This window comes from Bos indicus, chromosome 3, assembly GCF_029378745.1.
Source record: "Bos indicus isolate NIAB-ARS_2022 breed Sahiwal x Tharparkar chromosome 3, NIAB-ARS_B.indTharparkar_mat_pri_1.0, whole genome shotgun sequence".
NCBI classification, from domain to species: Eukaryota; Metazoa; Chordata; class Mammalia; order Artiodactyla; family Bovidae; genus Bos; species Bos indicus.
The window spans coordinates 78,275,960-78,295,678 of NC_091762.1; the positions used below are offsets into that span (position 1 = coordinate 78,275,960).

The 19,719-nt window shown below is 42.6% G+C and overlaps 1 protein-coding gene across 1 annotated transcript in view; it reads right to left on the bottom strand.

Moving 5' to 3' along the window:
* Positions 1-19,223, bottom strand: part of IL12RB2 (interleukin 12 receptor subunit beta 2) — a 90,333-nt gene extending 71,110 nt beyond the window's left edge. The window contains exons 1-3 of the mRNA XM_019957298.2: positions 18,724-19,223; positions 6,618-6,729; positions 4,824-5,111 (exon numbers count right to left, since the gene is read on the bottom strand). Coding sequence (XP_019812857.2) covers positions 4,824-5,111; positions 6,618-6,693 — 364 coding nt within the window. The 5' untranslated portion in view covers positions 6,694-6,729; positions 18,724-19,223. The remainder of the gene's footprint in view (positions 1-4,823; positions 5,112-6,617; positions 6,730-18,723) is intronic.
* Between the last annotated feature and the right edge of the window lie 496 nt (positions 19,224-19,719).

Below are 19,719 nucleotides of genomic sequence, written 5' to 3' on the forward strand. Positions count from 1 at the left end.
CAAATGTGCCTCCTAGGCATGAATTTGTTCTAATAACAATTGTAATAATAATGGATATGGATCAAACACTTACTCTTACTATATGCCAAGTCTACACTAAGTATTTTATGAGTGGTTTTCTCAATTGGACATTATAGCAGCTACATCAAGTACATACTATTATTATCTTCACTTTATCAAAGAGGACACTGAAAGATGAAGTATCTTGCCCAACATTACAAAACTATGAAGTGATGGAATCAGGGCTCCAGCCCAGGAGTGGCTGACTTGAGTTCAAGCCTTTCACCATCATAGTCTACTATTTTCCCTGACAAGTGAACATTCAGTGCTAGTTCCAATACCCTGGGTGATGATGAGTTTACATTTTTAGAATGAAGCTCATTCAAATACTAGAAACTTATAAAAATTAGGGTCTTTCTTTCTCCATTGACTTGAAATTTATTGCCAAGGCACATCTATCCATTGGCCCTAGTCATGTCTTCCTGGGATGTACCACCTAAATCTAATTTCTGTAGCATCACCTGAAGCACTTAATGAATATTTATAAATTAATTCTTTATGTACACAGACATTGAAAACCTTCCATGGACCAGGCAGCATTAGGTGTGGAAATGCAGAAGTGTACAAGGTAGGCATGGCCCTTTCTATCATAAGGTGTGTATTTTTAAATGAAGCCACTTCATAGTCAAAGACAGAACTTTAATCCCCACTGCTACTCTTACTCACAGCAGTACATGGTATCATCAATTTCTGTCTGTCTAGGGTGGGAGCTTCTGCATTAAATCAGGTCACATCTTGACATTTCTCACTGCCAGTTATAGGCCAAGCTGGTGATTGCTGGTCCACCTGCTTTCCAGCTTCCAAAACTGTGTTGCTGTGTCTCCCCTCTCATTCTTTTTGTCCTTTAGGGTTTGTGCCTCTAGAAAACTTTCTTTACTGCATCTTGGCTTTATTTCAGGGGGAATGAAAGTAAATACATGTGTACAAACCACCATCATTTCTCAGTGCTTCATAGGGTCTTCTGATGACCAAATGAGATAGAGATAATATACCTGACACTTTTGCATAATGAAAAAGTTAGTCTCACTTTCACCTCTACTCCTAAAAGTTTGCAGCACCTCTCATTTTAAAGACCATAGCTTTTACTCAAAATCAAATCAACTTATTAAATGTGAGTTCCCTGGACCATGAAATCAAGGTGTCTACTTCAGGCTGGGACATGGTTTGAGCAGAGACTGTCTGTCCCAGGATAAACCAGACCTAATTCTCTTCAATATAAATGTATAATAGCTGAAGCTAAGAAAACGTCAGAAATCAAAGCCTCTGAAGTGAAAATTGTTTACCATGTAATTATTATTTGTATTATGTAAATATTATTTGCATTGTTATGTGTATTCTTATTATTTTTAAAGCCCTACTTACTATATGAAATAAAGTCTTAAAAAATAGCGTTCAGAAGTATCAACAGCTAAGCATATATTGAAAACAACTAAGTATCATCTACTGTCTTTCATTTATTTCCTAGGTTGTCCAAATAAGTTGTAGCCCAATCCTCTGAGGTTAAGTAGAGCCCTGGTTGTTTAGTTACTGAACAATCTGGATGAGCTCTGAGCAGCAAAGCAGCACAAGCCCAGAAGGGGGCCAGAAAGAAGAGGCTTCAAGGCCATCTACCCATTCCCAATCCTGAAGAACCAGTCACTTTTATGACAGGTCTACTTGGGGTATGCAATGTTACTCTGGACTACCACTTATCACAAAAGAGAAAATGGGCTGCTCAGTCCATCACCAGATAGAATTAAACTCACTGCACCAGGTGAAACCAACATTCATTGTGTCTTTTCTTGGAATGACTAGTCATACTCAGAAAAAGGTGTTGCTTCCAGTCAGTTCTTTACCTCAAAAGTGCTAAACTTGTTCAAAGAGCAGCCATTTAATGGTGTGGTTATCACCTGAGCACGCTGCACAAGCAACATTCCAGCATCGCTGCCCAACTGAGCTACACCGGGGCAGATGTGCCTTACCATCTCCATAGATCTCCTGATGCTCTCAGTTGCCACAGGTGCATGCACAACCTCTGGATGAGTGGGGCTGTGGCACTTTCATGCATCTGAGCAAGGATAGGAAATGGAATGGAATGCCTTAAGGACATCTGCAAAGATACTGACTTCCAAGGCCATTGTTGGCTCCCCAAAAAACCCACCTGCAGCACTGTGAACAGTTGGACCTGACACCACGGGGCTGAGAATATCTGATACTAATATAGTATGTTGGTCTATAAGATGGTGAATTACCTGGATAAAATATTCAGGTGTTTGGAAGATAAGGGAGGTGAGGACAAATGGTGTTTTTAAGAAAAAATTTCATTTTGCCTATAACCAATACTTTATTTCTTCTCAAGCAAAACATGCTCAGCCATTCAGCATTCTACATACATGAAGAAAAGAGTAAGACCAAAGGAACTGCAAACCTAGTGCTCATCACTTAAGTGCCTCCTATGTACCTGGTTGGCTTCCCTGGCGGCTCAGATGGTAAAGCGTTTGCCTACAATGTGGGAGACCCAGGTTTGATCCCTGGGTTGGGAAGATCCCCTGGAGAAGGAAACGGCAACCCACTCCAGTATTCTTGCCTGGAAAATCCCATGGACGAAGGAGCCTGGTTGGCTACTGTCCATGGGGTCGCAAAGAGTCAGACACGACTGAGCAACTTCACTATCACTATCACTATGTACCTGGTTGGAGAAGGTAATGGCACCCCACTCCAGTACTCTTGCCTGGAAAATCCCATGGATGGAGGAGCCTGGTAGGCTGAAGTCCATGGGGTCGCTAAAAGTCGGACACAACTGAGCAACTTCACTTTCACGTGTTGGAGAAGGAAATGGCAACCCACTCCAGTGTTCTTGCCTGGAGAATCCCAGGGATGGGGGAGCCTCATGGGCTGCCGTCTATGGGGTTGCGCAGAGTCGGACACGACTGAAGTGACTTAGCAGCAGCAGCATGTACCTGGTGCTAGGTTAAGCACTTTGCATCCAAGGTGTCATCTAATCACCACAACCATCTTAGGAGGTAGGTGTTAGTATCTTCATCACACAGATGGAGAAACTGAGGCTGAGAGAACTGAAACTGTCTGAGTCCACTGCTAGTGGCTGGGTTGGGATTCAAAGCCCATGCTCCTTTTACTACATCACAGGCTGTCAGAACTGAGTGTACATAACCCATCAGAGCTGTGAACAGGAGTCCCTGTGCTGGAAGAGGGGTATGAGACCTAGTTTATGCCTCCACACCCCGAATGATTTGCTTAGTGTTGGTGTTCTGCTTAATTCTTGTGGTGGCCCTCTAAGAATTACTGCCTGGCACCAACCATGTCCTTATAGATCAGGGATCCTCAGTCTCCACGATCTAATGCCTGATGCTCGGAGGTAGAGCTGATGTAATAATGATAGAAATAAAGTGCGTAGTAAATGCAATGTTTTTGAATCATCCTGAAACCAGCCCCCTACCATGGTCGTGGAAAAACTGTCCTCTGTGAAACTGGCCCCTGGCATCAAAAAGCTTGGGAGCTGCTGTTACAGGTCACAAAGAGGCTCCTATCTTTCCTGATAAGTCGCACTGAGCTCTGTACCACTCTCGTTATGACAGGGACCCTGTCCGTGCATCTTAGTCAGCCAGCCTGCAGCAGCAATTCTTCCAACTTTCCACACACCTCTCACCTGCCAGTTTGGAGCTTCCCGGGAACCAGAGAGGCACAGCGTGCCCTGGGATGGCTCAGGGCCTTTGCGTGTTCACTGGCTTGCAAGGCTGGGCCTTCACGGCTGCAGACTGCAAGCTGCAGGAAGGTGTGCTGCTGGCTCACCCTGTGCACTGCGGCTCAGGTTGCAGACGCCAACTCTGACATCTTAGTTCTTACCCCTGGCGGCGGCGTGGAGAGACCCATAGTGCAAGCTAGCAGTGCGGGGGAGTTGGTGCTCTGTGGGTGAACTTTGACCTACACCAGACAGTTCTCTCTTTCACCTGTCACTCTATTGCCATATGTTCTTTCTGGGGATGTCCCTAGTTACCAAGCAACCAGCTGTATCTTCTGGTGATGCCGTGGCCAGGTCAGTAACTTAACCACCTCATGTCTGCTCCACTTTTTCTCTGGTTCACTCCCTTACTCTTGCTTCCCTGGAACCAGACAACTCCTCTCCCATTCTGAAGCCTTAGCACATCAGTTTTGTCTCAGGCAGCTTTCTAGAAAACCCAGGGAAAGATACTAAGTATGATGATCGTTCTCTCTTAATGTCTGCTCAGTATGATAATCAGTGGTCAGGAGTGAAGTGGATGGAAGAACTATTTTTTTTTACATTAAGTCAGAGAGGGGAGAAGTGTTCAGCCTTGGGTATCAGCCTGGACTGCACAAGTCGAGAGACGTCTCTTCTTTTTAGGAGGCTGTGGCTTTGAAAAAAACTCTTGTAAGTCAAGAAGGCATGTAGATTCAGATGCAGAAAGCCTTTTTCCTGATTTTGGAGTCCAAGGGCAACAGGTAAATGGTCTTAATGGCCAAAAAGAGGAGAGAAAGGGGTGGGGGGAGGGGAAGGATAGAAAGGAGAGGGGAGAAGAGGAAAGGTGAGGAGAAGAGAAGAGAGGAAAGGAGAGATTTACTAAATGAGATCCCAGTTCTGTTGATTTCTGGACTTAACACATTGAGGTGCTCATGTTACTAGGAAGATTAAATATATCCTTGAAGTGGGAGAAGAAAGAACACTGTCCTCTATTTGGATTTCTGCTTAATACATGCCAAATACCAGAAGATCACCAGTCTTTGGGAACTCAGGATGGACTACTCACCCCCGACGGAGATCTCTGCCCCACATATTCGAATCTCGTCACTGCTGCTGCAGGCCAGCTTGCAGACAAACAGGGTTGTGCCCAGGGGAAGACCTTTGACTTGAGAACTGAGGGAGTGACCATGCTGAACATAAATTCTTCTGTCGAACTTGTAGAGGATTAACTTGTTGAAACTGGAGGATGGCAAGCAGCCTTGTTTGGGCTTCAAAGAGCAGGAAATGTTGACAGCTGATCCTAATGAAATGACATGGGAAGGCTGCACAGTCACATCCCCTCTCTTGCACACATCTGCAGCAAGATACAAACGCAAAAGATGAGTCGGCACATAAACCTATATCAGTTGGAAGGTCTGTGTAAATTTCCCAAAGCTGGATAAAACAAACCCTATCAAATCATGGAAATACACATAAGCTACGTTGCTCTGGCTCTATTGATGAAGCACAGTGAGGACAGAAGGCAACTATATTAAAGTCTAACTGTATCTGAATTAAAGTATACATTCTTTTCGAAACAGTAATACTATAACCAGAACTATAAATAGGAAAGTGGTGAGAAAACAGGGTTGGAAGGACATTCAGGAACACAGTTCTAGGAAAAACCAATCTCTCTTATATGCAAATTATTCACCAAACTACAAAAAAGTACTTCCCAGAATAAATCACATTTGTTTCCCTGCCCTTTTATGACTTATAACACTTACTTCAATACTCATACCAAAATGATTAAAAAGCTATCACAAATGTTTAAAAGGCTACTACAAATGTTAAAGGGCACATTTGGGAATAATCCCCTCTCTTGCTATATTAGGGGTATAAAGTATGTGTAATCCATAGCATTATTTTATAATAAACAGAAAATATTTAGGGGCTCTGGTATGTTTGTAGTGGGAATCAGGGATGGAAATTAGGTCTTACTATGGTATTCCTCCAAGATGTAAGACCCTAGGTAGGATGAACCACTCCCAATACAGCTAATACTAAAGTACACAAAAGTATTTTTCTTTTAAAAAGAATTCTCCATATTGTTTTCCTTATGCCAGATCCCACAATAAACTCTTAAAGAGAGATCATTCTTACTCTCCAGGTGGTTCTGTATATGTAAATACAACAGCTAATTGCGAATTAGCAGTTTTGGTAGTATTCAGTAACTGCTGATGAAAAAAAAACCCTTATAGATCCACCCTGAATTTTTAGATATGATATAAAGTCTCCACTGAAAGTCTTTTTTTGTTAATTGTAAAATTGCTTGGATCAACTACCATAAACAAATTGGTAAAAAGTTACTTAAGTCAAATAAAGGAAATATTAAATATTTATTTTAAATGAAAAGTTTCCATTTTTATTTTCAGAAATAAATCTCTTTCTCTCTCTTACTTTTATGTTTGTTTTTTGTTTCTTTGATCCTAATGGGTTAGAAAGTAAAAAATAAGATGCCAATAAAAAAAGCAAAGAAAATGACAGCCATTATTTTCTTTTTTAGCAGAGCTGAATCCATCCATGAATACTCTTTGTTAAAATTCATTCATGATTTTTAAAACATCCATTCATGATTCCTAGCCTGGTTACCTAGTCACTTTCTTAAGAGGAAAAGATATCACTGGAGTTTCAATCATTAATATAATGAAATAAAATACATATTAGTAACATACTTAGAACCAAACTTATCCACTTAAACTTGACCGATTGCTTTAAAAAGACCAACTATCAGAACATTTACCGCAAATGCATATTTCATCTGTAACTGATAATTTAAATCAAAAATTCCTCTGAAGATTAGATTACAGAAATATCTTACCTATTTTTGCCTTAACTAACAGCAACATGATGATAAAAATAAGTGCCAGGGAGCACCCGCCAACTGTATGTGCCATGAACAGTCAATTCTGGAATACACCTCTGTATGTTTCCTTGTAAAAGAAGACAAATTCATTCATGTTAAATACATTCAGAAAATACCACAACCAAAACAATTCAGAGGGCTTAAAATGCTCCTTTAATTTACTCTGTGTTGTTAAGAGACTTTCTAAAAAATGATGTTTAAAACCAATAAACTAAAAATCTTAGCCACCTCTAACCCTCATGTCATTTAAGCTTCTTGGGGTCAGCAAAGAGTAAGCGAAGAGATCTGACCTATGGAGTCCTTTAGAACTGGGTTTAAATACTTTGAGCCTATGGGCAAGTTACTTAATCTGAGATTCAGTCTCACCCAAAGCTTTTTCCTTCCAAACAAGTCTGCGTCATCATAGTCAAATGTACTAGTGTTAAAATTCCAAGAGTAGTGAGAATTTCTGATCTAGTCATGTGCTCCTGGAAGTAACAGGAGATTAAAAAGTGGTTCATAACCACTACTACCCCGCACACTCCACAACTCAGTAAAAGACTGATTTCCTTGGCAGTAAGAAAAGAATTCCAAGGGTTCCCAGGGGGCTGTTTGGGTTTTCCATAGGTTCACTTTTCCTTGTTTGCTTGTTTATTCATTATTTATTTAGTTTACTGAATATTTTTATCTTAAATGATTTGGAAAATGCAAGTTGGTGATTTCTGTTTGTTTCCAAATACAAACCTAAGGAATGGCTCTAGCAAATTCTCTAAATTCTATCAAAAGTGGGCCAGAAATTCAAGAAGCAGGCTGAAAAGCTGTGTGATGTTGGGCTGTTGGCAACCAGCCAATGTCCACCTCTTATTCCCATGCCCAGAAATGTGCCAGAATACCACTGGAGAGCCTCAGAAAAGTTCACTTATTCATTCAACAGTGATGGTTACCTTTCATCTGCCAGGTGCGGTGTTCAGTGCTAGAGATACTACAGTCCTGCTCTAGCTGGCTTCCTGGAAACTATCCCCTAGCTTTTTTGACTCCTGTATTTAGCATCTTTTCAATAGCCTTTTCTGGTGGCTCATCCTTTTTCTCCTGACTTGAAAGTCTTGGAGGACCTCAGCACTCAAGACATTTTCTTTTTCTCTATTTCTACTCTTTCCTGAGGGGTTTCATCTGGTCTCTTGGCTCTCAACACCATCTGTAAGCTAGACTCTCAGATACTTATCTTCAGCTCAGACACTGCACTGAGTGCCAGTCTCCTATGTCTGTCTCCTTGGCATCACTTCTCAGATGTGACTACTCCATATTAACATGTTCAAATTGAACTTTGGTCTCCTTTCTCCAAACGGGTTCTTTCTCTAGCCCTTTCTACCTCCGTGAATAAAATTTTTATCCTGTGAATTGCTAAAAAGAACCTAGCTGTCCTCCTTCATTGCACCCTCTCATACCCCACAGCCAAATCACCATTGCTACTGCTAAATCACTTTAGTCGTGTCCGACTCTGTGCGACCCCGTAGACGGGAGCCCACCAGGCTCCCCCGTCCCTGGGATTCTCCAGGCAAGAACACTGGAGTGGGTTGCCATTTTCCTCTCCAATGCATGAAAGTGAAAAGTGAAAGTGAAGTCACTCAGTTGTGTCCGACCCTCAACAACCCCATGGACTGCAGCCTTCCAGGCTCCTCCATCCATGGGATTTTCCAGGCAAGAGTATTGGAGTGGGGTGCCATTGCCTTCTCCGTTAAGTCCTGTCAATTTTACCTCCTGAATATATCACAGATCAGTCCTTTCACCGTCCTCACCCCAGTCCAAACCTCAGTTGTCATCTCCCCGCCAGATGACTGCAGGAGCTCCTTAATGTGTCTCTCTAGTCCATCCCTGCCCCTTTCTAAGTCATTTTCACATAGCTGACTACCTTAGAAACATAAATTGGATTATGTTCCCTGCTTGGTATCATCTCTATTTAAAACCCATCAGTGGATCCCCCTGCTGTTAGAAGAAAAATCCCAAATTACCATACATTACTCTCTCAGCCACTGGCTGGCTTCACGTCTCCTGTCTTGCTACCATGATTTGCTCTTTTTTTTTTTTTTTGCCTTGCTGTTCTGCTTCATTCACATTGGCCTTCAGATTGTTCCTTGAACAAGACATGCCCTCTGCTGCTCCGGGAACCTTGTACTTTTCATTTCCTCTGCTAGAATTCTCTTCCCCTGGCTCTTAGTGGCTGACTGACTTACATCCTTCAGATCTCAGATCATGTGTCACTTCCTCAGAGAGCCCCTCCCTGACCACTCAGCCAAAGTGGTCTTGCCCAGTTCCTTTCTACACATCACCTTACTGACATCATCAAACAATCTCCTGTTTTGATTGCTTATCAGTCATCTACCTTTTTGTTAGAATTTAAGCCACCACAAGAGCTGGAACATTGACTGTCTTGCTCGCTGCTGTATGTGAGCACTTGGGCATGGAAAAGAAAGGCCTTATAAGCATTGAAAGAAAGAAGGGAAGGAGGGAGGGAGGGGGGAAGGAATATGAGTTATAGAAAATCCCCTATAAACATCCCTGTGGGCCCTGCAGCATAGTGCTCCACCAAAGATGTCCATGCTCTAATCCACAGAACCTGTGAATAAATACATTGTGTTACATGACAAAGGGATTTTGGAGATGTGATTAAAGTTAGGGACCCTGAGGTACGGTGATTACCCTGGATACCCAAGTGAAAATCTGCTAGTCTCTTAGTCATGTCTGACTCTTTGTGACCCCATGGACTGTTGCCCACCAGGCTCCTCTGTCCATGGGATTCTCCAGGCAAGAATACTGGAGTGGGTTGCCATTCCTTTCTCCAGGGGATCTTCCTGACCCAGGGACTGAACCCAGATCTCCTACATTGCCGGCAGATTCTTTACTATCTGAGCCACCCGCAAGGGCCCAACCTAATTGTATGAGTCCTTAAAAGTGGATGAGGGGAGCGAAGAATTGGTCAGAGAGCCATGATGTGAGGACTGTGGCTGCTGCCTTTGAAGACGGAGAAAGGGGCTGTGGGCCAAAAAACATGGTCGCCTCTGAACTCTGGAGATGAATCTCAGTTTGCAGAAAATATAACATGTATTCTCTGGGCCTCAGTTTAAAATGTCTGAAAAACACTGACCTAAATTGAAATCTGACAGTTCAGCTCTCTCTAAATCATAAAGGCCAAGGTCATAGCATTCAGTGGCTTCTGTGACTGGTAATTCCTGTGGTCATCACCAGCTACATCCTCCACTACTGACACTATTGCCTAGCAACACTGAGCTGCTCCTGGTTCCCCCACACATCCCATGCCACTTCATGCTTCTGTGTCTTTGTTCATGGTATTCTCCTACCTTTCCACTGTTCTTGGACTCCCTAAGTCTTCCTCATGTATCCCAACTCAGCTCAGACACTTTTTATTCTGTCATTTACTCGATAAATAAGAATTTAGCAATTGCCAGGTGCCAAGGACTTGAGAGTGGAGAACAAGACAGAGTTTCAGCTTGCATGGAGCCAATATTTTGGAGTAGGTAGACAAAAAGTAAATAAATAACAAACAGATACATTCAGATAATAACAAAAGATTAAGAGAGGCTAAGGGGAGAGAGTCCCTGGAGAGCAGAGAAGCTGGACAATGAAGGCCTTTCTAGGAGGTGAAACTTGAGCTGCGATCAGCACAGGCCAGGTGAAGGCTCAGAAAGACTTTTCCTGGCAAAATAAATATTGAGTGCAAAGCTTGAAGGCAGAGGAACGGGCTTGCTATGGTTGAGGCACAGAAATAAGGTCAGAGTAGCTGGGGAAAGTAACTGTGTGCAGAGTCATATGAAATGAAATTGTAGAAGGCAGGAGCCAGATCTGCCATGGATTTGTTTGCCATGGAAAGGAGCCTGGATTTTACTCTCCGATCAATGGGAAACCACTGTGCATAATTAGTGGTTTTATTTATTTATTTAGCTGGGTTTTAGTTAGGGAGAAACAAGATACGAATTATATAAAACATACACACAAATACAAAAGCAAACAGAAAAAATAGTCTTGGCTCCATGTATGGAGGCTGGAGTAGAAGCAAGTGGACCAGTTAGGAAGCCAACTGGGAACACCCAGGTAGGCAATCCTGGTGATGTGGACCAGAGGGATAGCAGCAGAGATGGAAAGAAGTAGCCAGATCTTACAAGCCTTACTGATGTCTTTTGGTCAGACTGTATCTTGTATCCTACTTGTATCTTCATATCATTCTGGCATCCTCCTATCTTAGCACCTGCCATAGTAAGTAGAACTGATTTCTTCAGGTATCTGCCTGTCTCTTCCATTATCTTGCAAGTTCCTCATGGGCAGAAGCCACAGTTTGTGGCACATAGAAGACATGTGCTGGCAAATTCCCTGGTGGTCCAGTGGTTAAGACTCTAGCCTTCCAATGCAAGGGGCACAATTTGATCCCTGGTGGAGGAACTAAGAGTCATGTCACATAGCAAAAAATAAAAAAAAGTATTTAGGACCAACATTGTCCACATCCAGATAGTGATGTTTAAAAATAAAAGACACATGCTGAACTGAATGAAATTTAAATGGTTTTTCTGTTTTTTGCTTCTAGTTAGTTTAAAATGACTACAGTACATTAAAACTACATTACGTCTCATTTTGCTACCTTTTGTTGTAGCTATCTTAGTTCAGTTTAAAATTAGTTTTCATTAAACTTTGGAATATTCTGGCATAAAGGAAATAATGGATTGAACTAGAAGATAACTGAATGAACAGATATACAGGGATTAGAGGTTTCTGCTTCCTAACTGCAAAGGGTGTCCACAGTGTATTATTTTTCAATGTGCATTGCAACTTATGAAGTTATAACATTCTCCGAATAGTAAAATATTAGTTGGTTATAATAAGAATTTTTTAAATGTACATATGTATATGAAATATATATATATACACCTACATATGAAATAGGCAAAATAGAGGATTTGAGTTTACATAGTACACTGATCCAAACACAAATATGCTTATTTTCTCTGAATGACCAGGTAAAACAATTTCTTCATTTATAAGAAACAACCCCAAAGACCTTCAAGTAAATGAGGTATCTTCCAATAAAATGAAACCTTCTATCAACTGTAAACATCCTTCATACAGTCTGCCTGGAGGGTCGATATTAAAACTACAACTCTGTCTTGAATCAGAAAATCAAAGTGTGCTGTCATTGACTCATCACTCAAGTGGTGACAGTTTCCAGACAATGAAAACAACGTCTCAGTGAGTGAGCCAGGGACCAGCCAGAAATACAGTCACTGGCAGGAGGGCAGAGAAAGAATTCCCCCTCCATGAGCCTTTCTTTCCCCACTGCTCCAGGAAGAAGCACAAAATAAGCAGCTACTTCAAAATCATATTTGACTAGGCTAGGAAAAACTCTCATCAAGGGTGGTAATTTCATGTAGGCAGGAACTCTTCCTACTTCCACACTACTTTTTTTTCTGTAGTGCCATAGTAAGCTCAAGGAGCAGCATGGTATGGTGGAAAAGAAAAAGGCTAGAGAGTCTCAGTTCCACTGTGTGCTGTTAACTGTCAGGGTGCCATTTACTCATTCATGCCAAGAGTACAGGGATACCTACGTAGACCAAGTTACTGGGAGGATGAATATGTCCATGGCATGGACTCCTAAGAATATCCAGCACAGGGTAGGCACTCCACTGAGACTAGCTCCCCCATTTCCTTCTGGATCCAGGTTTTGCCTTTCTTTTCTAAATCGCTTATGACTTTCAACGTACTTGAAATGTATGTTTTGTTAGACTAGGTAAAAGGTCATGTGTTAGTTAATCTTAACCCTGGCTTTCATAGAATTTAAGAACTCAGAGGAAGAAGGAACCTCAAAGATTAGCTAATAATAACCATGCCCTACTGCTCCCCTCCCCTCCCAACAGCTGACATTTGAGTCTGGGCCACCACAGAACAAGAAAGTGATTGTTTTGAATGTGCATGAAGGCTGTCTGCCTTACAAATACAGACCATTAATTACCCAGTTGATTTGCTGAGGCAGGGTACAAAATCCTTCTCTTCTGCTGGCAAAGTAATGGGCAGGTCCTATGTCTTACTGGTGGCAAATCAGCATATAAAGACAACACTTTGGAAGTCATATATTCTACATTCCTCATTTTATAGGTAGATAAACTGAGCCCTAAAGAAAGGAAGTAACTTGCCAAAGGTCACATTAATAGCAGAATCCAGATCAGAATGATGGTCTTATAATTTCTAATCCAACATTACTTCTTGCAGCTGCAATTGCTTCTGATCAGTAGCAATAGTAGCAGCATAAAACTAGAACTAGAACTAATATGAACAATGCTCTTAGTACTAATAGGAATTTGTTTGTTGATCTCTTATTATGGTCATTGCACATTACATCCAGTCTTTAGGATACCCATCTAGTAAAGCACTTACAGTGCCTAATGCTTTAGTGTTCAGAAGGTTGAATCACCTACTTCCCTCAAACAAAGATCAAATGACAAAACCTAGTGTATGCACAATATGTATCCATTTCTAATGACCTATTCCACTGTAAGGATAGAAAAGGAAAAGTCCACCAAATAGCTAACTTGAAACTCAGCCTTTGGAGCCAAACTTCTCCTCCTCAAGCCTTTCACAAGTGATGTTATGAAAAAGAGTTCCTTACCCAAAGCATCATCTCCATTTTGCTTCTAAGACTACTATTTGTTGAAAAGTCTAACAAGCCATAATATGGACAAATCCTGGCCCACAAGTCCTAGATTATCAAATCAGCCCATTCATAATGTCATGTCAGATGGTGTAATGCAGGTACGGTCAGCTGTGTCTGACTCTGTGACCCAATGGACTGTAGCCCTCCAGGCTCCTCTATCCATGGGATTTCCCAGGCAATAATACTGGAATGGATTGTCATTTCCTCTTCCAGGGGATCTTTCCAATTCATGGATCAAACCCATGTCTTCTGAGTCTTCTGTATTCAGTTCAGTTCAGTTTAGTCGCTCAGTCATGTCCGACTCCCTGAGACCCCAGGAATCGCAGCATGCCAGGCCTCTGTCCATCACCAACTCCCGGAGTTCACTCAGACTCAGGTCCATCGAGTCAGTGATGCCATCCAGACATCTCATCCTCTGTTGTCCCTTTCTCCTCCTGCCCCCAATCCCTCCCAGCATCAGAGTCTTTTCCAATGAGTCAACTCTTCGCATGAGGTGGCCAAAGTACTGGAGTTTCAGCTTTACATCAGTCCTTCCAAAGAAATCCCAGGGCTGATCTCTTTCAGAATGGACTGGTTGGATCTCCTTGCAGTCCATGGGACTCTTAAGAGTCTTCTTCAACACCACAGTTCAAAAGCATCAATTCTTCGGCACTCAGCCTTCTTCACAGTCCAACTCTCACATCCATACATGACCACAGGAGAAACCATAGCCTTGACTAGACGGACCTTTGTTGGCAAAGTACTGTCTCTGCTTTTGAATATGCTATCTAGGTTGGTCATAACTTTTCTTCCAAGGAGTAAGTGTCTTTTAATTTCATGGCTGCAGTCACCATATGCAGTGATTTTGGAGTCCCCAAAAATAAAGTCTGACACTGTTTTCACTGTTTCCCTGTCTATTTCCCATAAAGTGATGGGACCAGATGCCATGATCTTCGTTTTCTGAATGTTGAGCTTTAGGCCAACTTTTTCACTCTCCACTTTCACTTTCATCAAGAGGCTTTTTAGTTCCTCTTCACTTTTTGCCATAAGGGTGGTGTCATCTGCATATCTGAGGTTATTGATATTTCTCCCGGCAATCTTGATTCCAGCTTGTGCTTCTTCAGGCAGATTCTTTATCACTGTGCCACCTGGAAATGCCAGATGGCTTAAAGGGGAAGGAAAGTAACCATGTCAACCCCCTCTGCTTTTTCTTCTTTTTAACCAACAGTTCCAACCACCATTACATGAGCCAAATTGGACACACACCTGTTTTTCTTTCTCATGCAGCTGCTGACACTCTCTTGAACTTTGGCTTATCTCACCAGTAAGCATCTGTAGTCCTAATTTTACCCATGTACAGGAACTTTCTACTCTTGCTTTCTTCTCTTGAATTCAAGGGTTCCTTCCGCCCCCTTTTTTTTAAATTTCAGAGTGTTTTCTCCTTTCCCTCTTTATGATTTTTTTAATCATTTTCCTTAACAAAGATCTCCTTTGCTTTTCTCCCTTCTTTCCTATTTTTCTAGAATGTTCTATTTCTCAGTCCTATTTGTTTCATTTCCACTTCAGATATATCACACTGGACATAACAGGCAGGCTCCAGACATGTTGTGTGTAAACAAATTACATTTAAAACTTATTAGGGAATCTTATCAGGACCCAACTGCAGAATCATGTGTACTGTGAACTGCCTTATAAATTGAACAATCACTCCTACAATAGAGAAATAAAAAGGAAATAAAAGAATAAGACATGACATGGATGGAGTCTTGAAAACACAAGGTACTTTCAAATCAACTGGTGTTATTTGCAATGTTTTTTATTTCTTCGTTTAACTCCACAAGGCTACAATTTTCAAGGCACTTGTTCAATTAAGTTTCAACAATCCAACCTTCTCTATTTTCACTCTCTGCATACTTCAAGAGTTATAAATAAAAGAAGCCATCTTTTCCTGGAGAGGATGGTGTTCTGAAAACAGCATGGTGTGTGGGGCCAGAGGACCATGCTGGGGCTGCGTGCCATCCTGGTTTTTCCACTTCTATTTGTGTCATTGCAAGTAACTTTGAAAAATGGCAATCCATATTTATTGAGAAAATTAAATCTCTCTCTCTCTTAACTTTTCTTCATGAGTTTATTGGAAAGGTCTCTCCTTGGACACATTCAACCTTGAAGTCTCTATTTGTGGGCAATGGCATGGGAGTGGCAGGCTTATCCTTGGATCTTGTAACATCTTGGCAAGTTTTGTAACATCAATCCCTGAGTGTTTCCTGAGTGCTATGAGGCATTAAAAACATTAAAACACATTATGATTACTTTGTTCTAATAGTTTTCTAGGAATTTCACAATTATCTTAATATCATTGGAGGCACTCTGGGTGGGGGCTGGGGGGACTAAACAATACAATACTCCTCAAGGCTTCTTCTATAAACTAATAATTCAGCCCAAATGTATGCACTAACAACCTCATGTTTCAGCATCTCTGCCTGATGTTTTACTTAATATTTTCCTTTTCTTCTGCATATTACTGCAAAAGAGATGTAAATTAAGATTCTAGTCTTAATAATCTTTTATAGGCATTTACTTAGCAATTTACCAAAATGCAGAGTTTTTAATATTTGCTTTCCTACTAAATAGTTAACTATTGGTATTTCTATTCTACAAGTGGAGAAATCTGCAAGTTGATCACAATAATAAGAAAAACAAGAAGTAAATTCAGAATTAGATAAATTAGAACTACCTTCCATGCTTGAGTTTCCTCAATTATAAAATAAAAATAGCACCTACTTTACAGGATTATTGTGGGAGTTAAATGAGAAGCTCTTAGCAAAAGTGCCTGGTATATAGCAAGAGCTCAGTAAATATTGTCATCCATTATTATTCTTATTATAAGAAAAAAGATAATATCACTTACTTATCAAGGACATTGTTAGAATCAAGTTAGACAGTCTTGCTTTTTGACCTCTCTCTTGGCCCATTCATCTGGCTTACCACTGAAGGATTAGTTTGATTAAAACTAGATACTATTCCTGCTACATAAAAGGTGATTTTATGCCACCTATCATTTATGACAAAGTGGCTCAGCCATAAAGAATCCATCTGCAATGCAGGAGGTGCGGATTCAATCCCTGGGTCGGGAAGATCCCCTAGTGAAGGAAATGGCAACCCACTCCAGCTTTCTTGGCTGGGAAATCCCATGGACAGAGGAGCCTGGTGGGCTATAGTCCCCAGGGTCGTAAAAGAGTCAGGCACAACTTTGCGACTGAGCATGCACACAGTTTTAACTTGAGGACAGGAACTGAGACTTATATTTCTTTATATTTATTACAACGATGAGCTGCTGCTGCTGCTGCTGCTGCTAGGTCACTTCAGTTGTGTCTGACTCTGTGTGACCCCATAGACGGCAGCCCACCAGGCTCCCCCGTCCCTGGGATTCTCCAGGCAAGAATACTGGAGTGGGTTGCCATTTCTTTCTCCAATGCATGAAAGTGAAAAGTGAAAGTGAAGTCGCTCAGTCGTATCCAACTCCTAGTGACCTCATGGACTGCAGCCTACCAGGCTCCTCCATCCATGGGATTTTCCAGGCAAGAGTACTGGAGTGGGGTGCCATTGCCTTCTCCGACAATGATGAGCACAATGTCTTGAACATAACAGATTTTCAATACATACTTAAAAAACATTTTTACCATTAGCAAAGAGCACCGCTATGTTCCAAGGACAAAGGAAATTGGACAAGGCTTCGTTGGGATTTGGCTTTCTTTCTTTGGGATTTAGCCTACATAAATGTACATGCAGAAGTTAAGAGCAGTGTTGCAAGTGTAATTGCAAAGATGACAAATAACTGGCCAAAGAACAAAGCAGGTACAACAGCAACAAAAAGTCCACAATTGAGAAATGATTACATTTCTACATTTCTACAACATCTACTGTATTTATAGGATTTTTCTCCCATAAAAATCTCATATGTGCTTTAGAATTTTTCTACACTGTAACTCAATTCTAATGCAGGAAAGATTCAGATCAGATCAGTCTCTCAGTCGTGTCCGACTGTTTGCGACCCCATGAATCGCAGCACGCCAGGCCTCCCTGTCCGTCACCAACTCCCAGAGTTCACTGAGACTCATGTCCATTGAGTCAGTGATGCCATCCAGCCATCTCATCCTCTGTCATCCCTTCTCCTCCTGCCCCCAATCCCTCCCAGCATCAGAGTCTACGCTTGCTAAAATTTGGGGATTTATGTAAGCATCATGACATTCAAAAAACATGATACATGATAAAAGAATGTTGCAAACTCTTTACCAGTCTTCTGTGCTCAAGAAAGTGACAGTAATGAGTTGAGAATTTCATATAAAAATGGAGGGGAAGAGTGTCAGCTCTCAGCCACTAAGGTCCTTTTAGTTATATGCTGGCCACAGAAATAGGGCACTGTACCATTCGTTGCTAATGGGAACTTGAATCTAATGTTTATTTACCAAGTGGAAGTGGATATAATGTTCTGAGTCAGAGGTGCAAAGGCAAGAAGCACAGAGTCTGGAGCCAGAAACCTGTAACCCACTATCTGTGTGAAAGTTTCCACATCTGTAAAATGGGAATACTTATAACTGGTTCACTGGGTTTTTAAAGAGTTACAGAGTATAACAATGATACCCAAGGGCCAAGTACATAGTAAGTGCTCAATGATTTTTATTCACATGGGACATACACGGAAGGGATTATAACAAACCTTTAGAGTTTTAAAAAAGGCTAAAGTCTAATTTTGCCCTGTTCTTTAGACTATACCATGGAAAAAACTCTTTGCATGGGTTTGGGTTGCTGTTCATAAAACTGAGATCTAATCATAGGGATACATAATCTTCTTCAAAGCTTTTATTTAGTGTCCTTCAACCAGGTGAAAAGGGCCTCCCTAAAGAGACATCTCAGATGAGAGAAGAGTCTGGCCAGGCGGCTGGTCCCAAAGCATTCTGCTAGTGACTGGCCAGGTGGGGACTCTGGGTCTACAGAGGCCCCAGACAAGTGCGGAGAAAAGGAGAATTCACCCCTATGCAAGACCAAGTTAAGATTCCTCAATATCTTAATCACAGAAGGTCTGCTTTCGGGCCCCGAGTCACTCCCGTGGGCCTTGTCCAAGGCTAGAGGGGTGCCCGCTGCCCTTTCCACAAGCCACCCGCGCATCCTCCACTGAGCACGCCCACCCATTCAACAAGCTCAGTGGAGGATGAATCTGAGCGCCCCCTCCCCTCCATCTGACCCCCTACCCCAACCCGGCACCCTCCTGCGAATAGCCCGCCAGGACCTTGGTTAGAAGGGGTCGTCCCCTAACCCCCCTCCACGGGAGAAGCGAGGCACGCAACCCTGGGGTCTCTGGTGCCCCGACCCCACCCAGCCCCGGTCACTCACCGCGCGCGTCGCCTGCCCGCGGCTCCGCTGCGGGGCGGCGCGGAGCCGGTGGCCGGGGTGCTGTGGGGCGCACGTGCCGCGCCGGCCGAGCGCGCTCCGGGCGTCCTGGTGCCGGCGCCTACCCCGCCGCCAGCCCGGGTGTGGGTGCTCCAGCGCTGGGGCGCGCGGGGACGTGAGGCGGGCGGGGCCCGGGCAGTGGCGGTGGCTGGGACCGTCGGCGGAGGGAAGGCAACTGCGCGGTCAGCGGTGGAAGCCGGCCGGGTTCCTCCCGGCGAGCTGTGTCCGTGTGTCCCAGAGCAAGGTAATTACCGCTCCACACCTCTGGTTCCCCTTCGGTACACGAGGGTCGGAAAGCCCGGCTCATCAGCCTGAGCGAGGGCTCACCGGGTTGGGCAGGTAAAGTAAGCGCCAGGGTGTGAAAAGCACCACAGAATCGTGTTCTTGCCACAGGAAAGCGGCACTTCGTTGACACTCTTTAGAGAACTTTCCTCAGAGATGTTCTTCCTCTGTGCTTGCCCAGCGCTTACGACACCGCGGTTTCCAAACGGGGCTGTGTGAAAGACTGGATGTAGGAAGAAAATACTAGAACTTTCATTGGTGTTTGGTAACTAAAAAGTAAGGGAAAATGTACATTTAATAGTTGGCATGACCCCGACCCTAAATGGTCCCATGTTCCATATATTTTTTTTTAAACACTTATTTATTTATTTGGCTAAATAAATAAATTTGGCGGACTGTTAGTTGGGCCATGTGGAATCTAATTCCCCCTCCAAGAATCGGACCGGGCCCCCTACAGTGGGTACCGGGAGTCTTAGCCACTGGACCATCAGGAAAATCCCATGTTCCATATGCTGTAAGTGGGGTTCGAGGGAGGAGGGGAAACTGCCCAAAATGCAGAGGGGATGACAGAGGTGACTTTACTTATGACAATATTTCATTGAATCTAGGAATTCAACTTTAAGACTGTTTTTTTATATACTAGGAAGAAATAAAAAG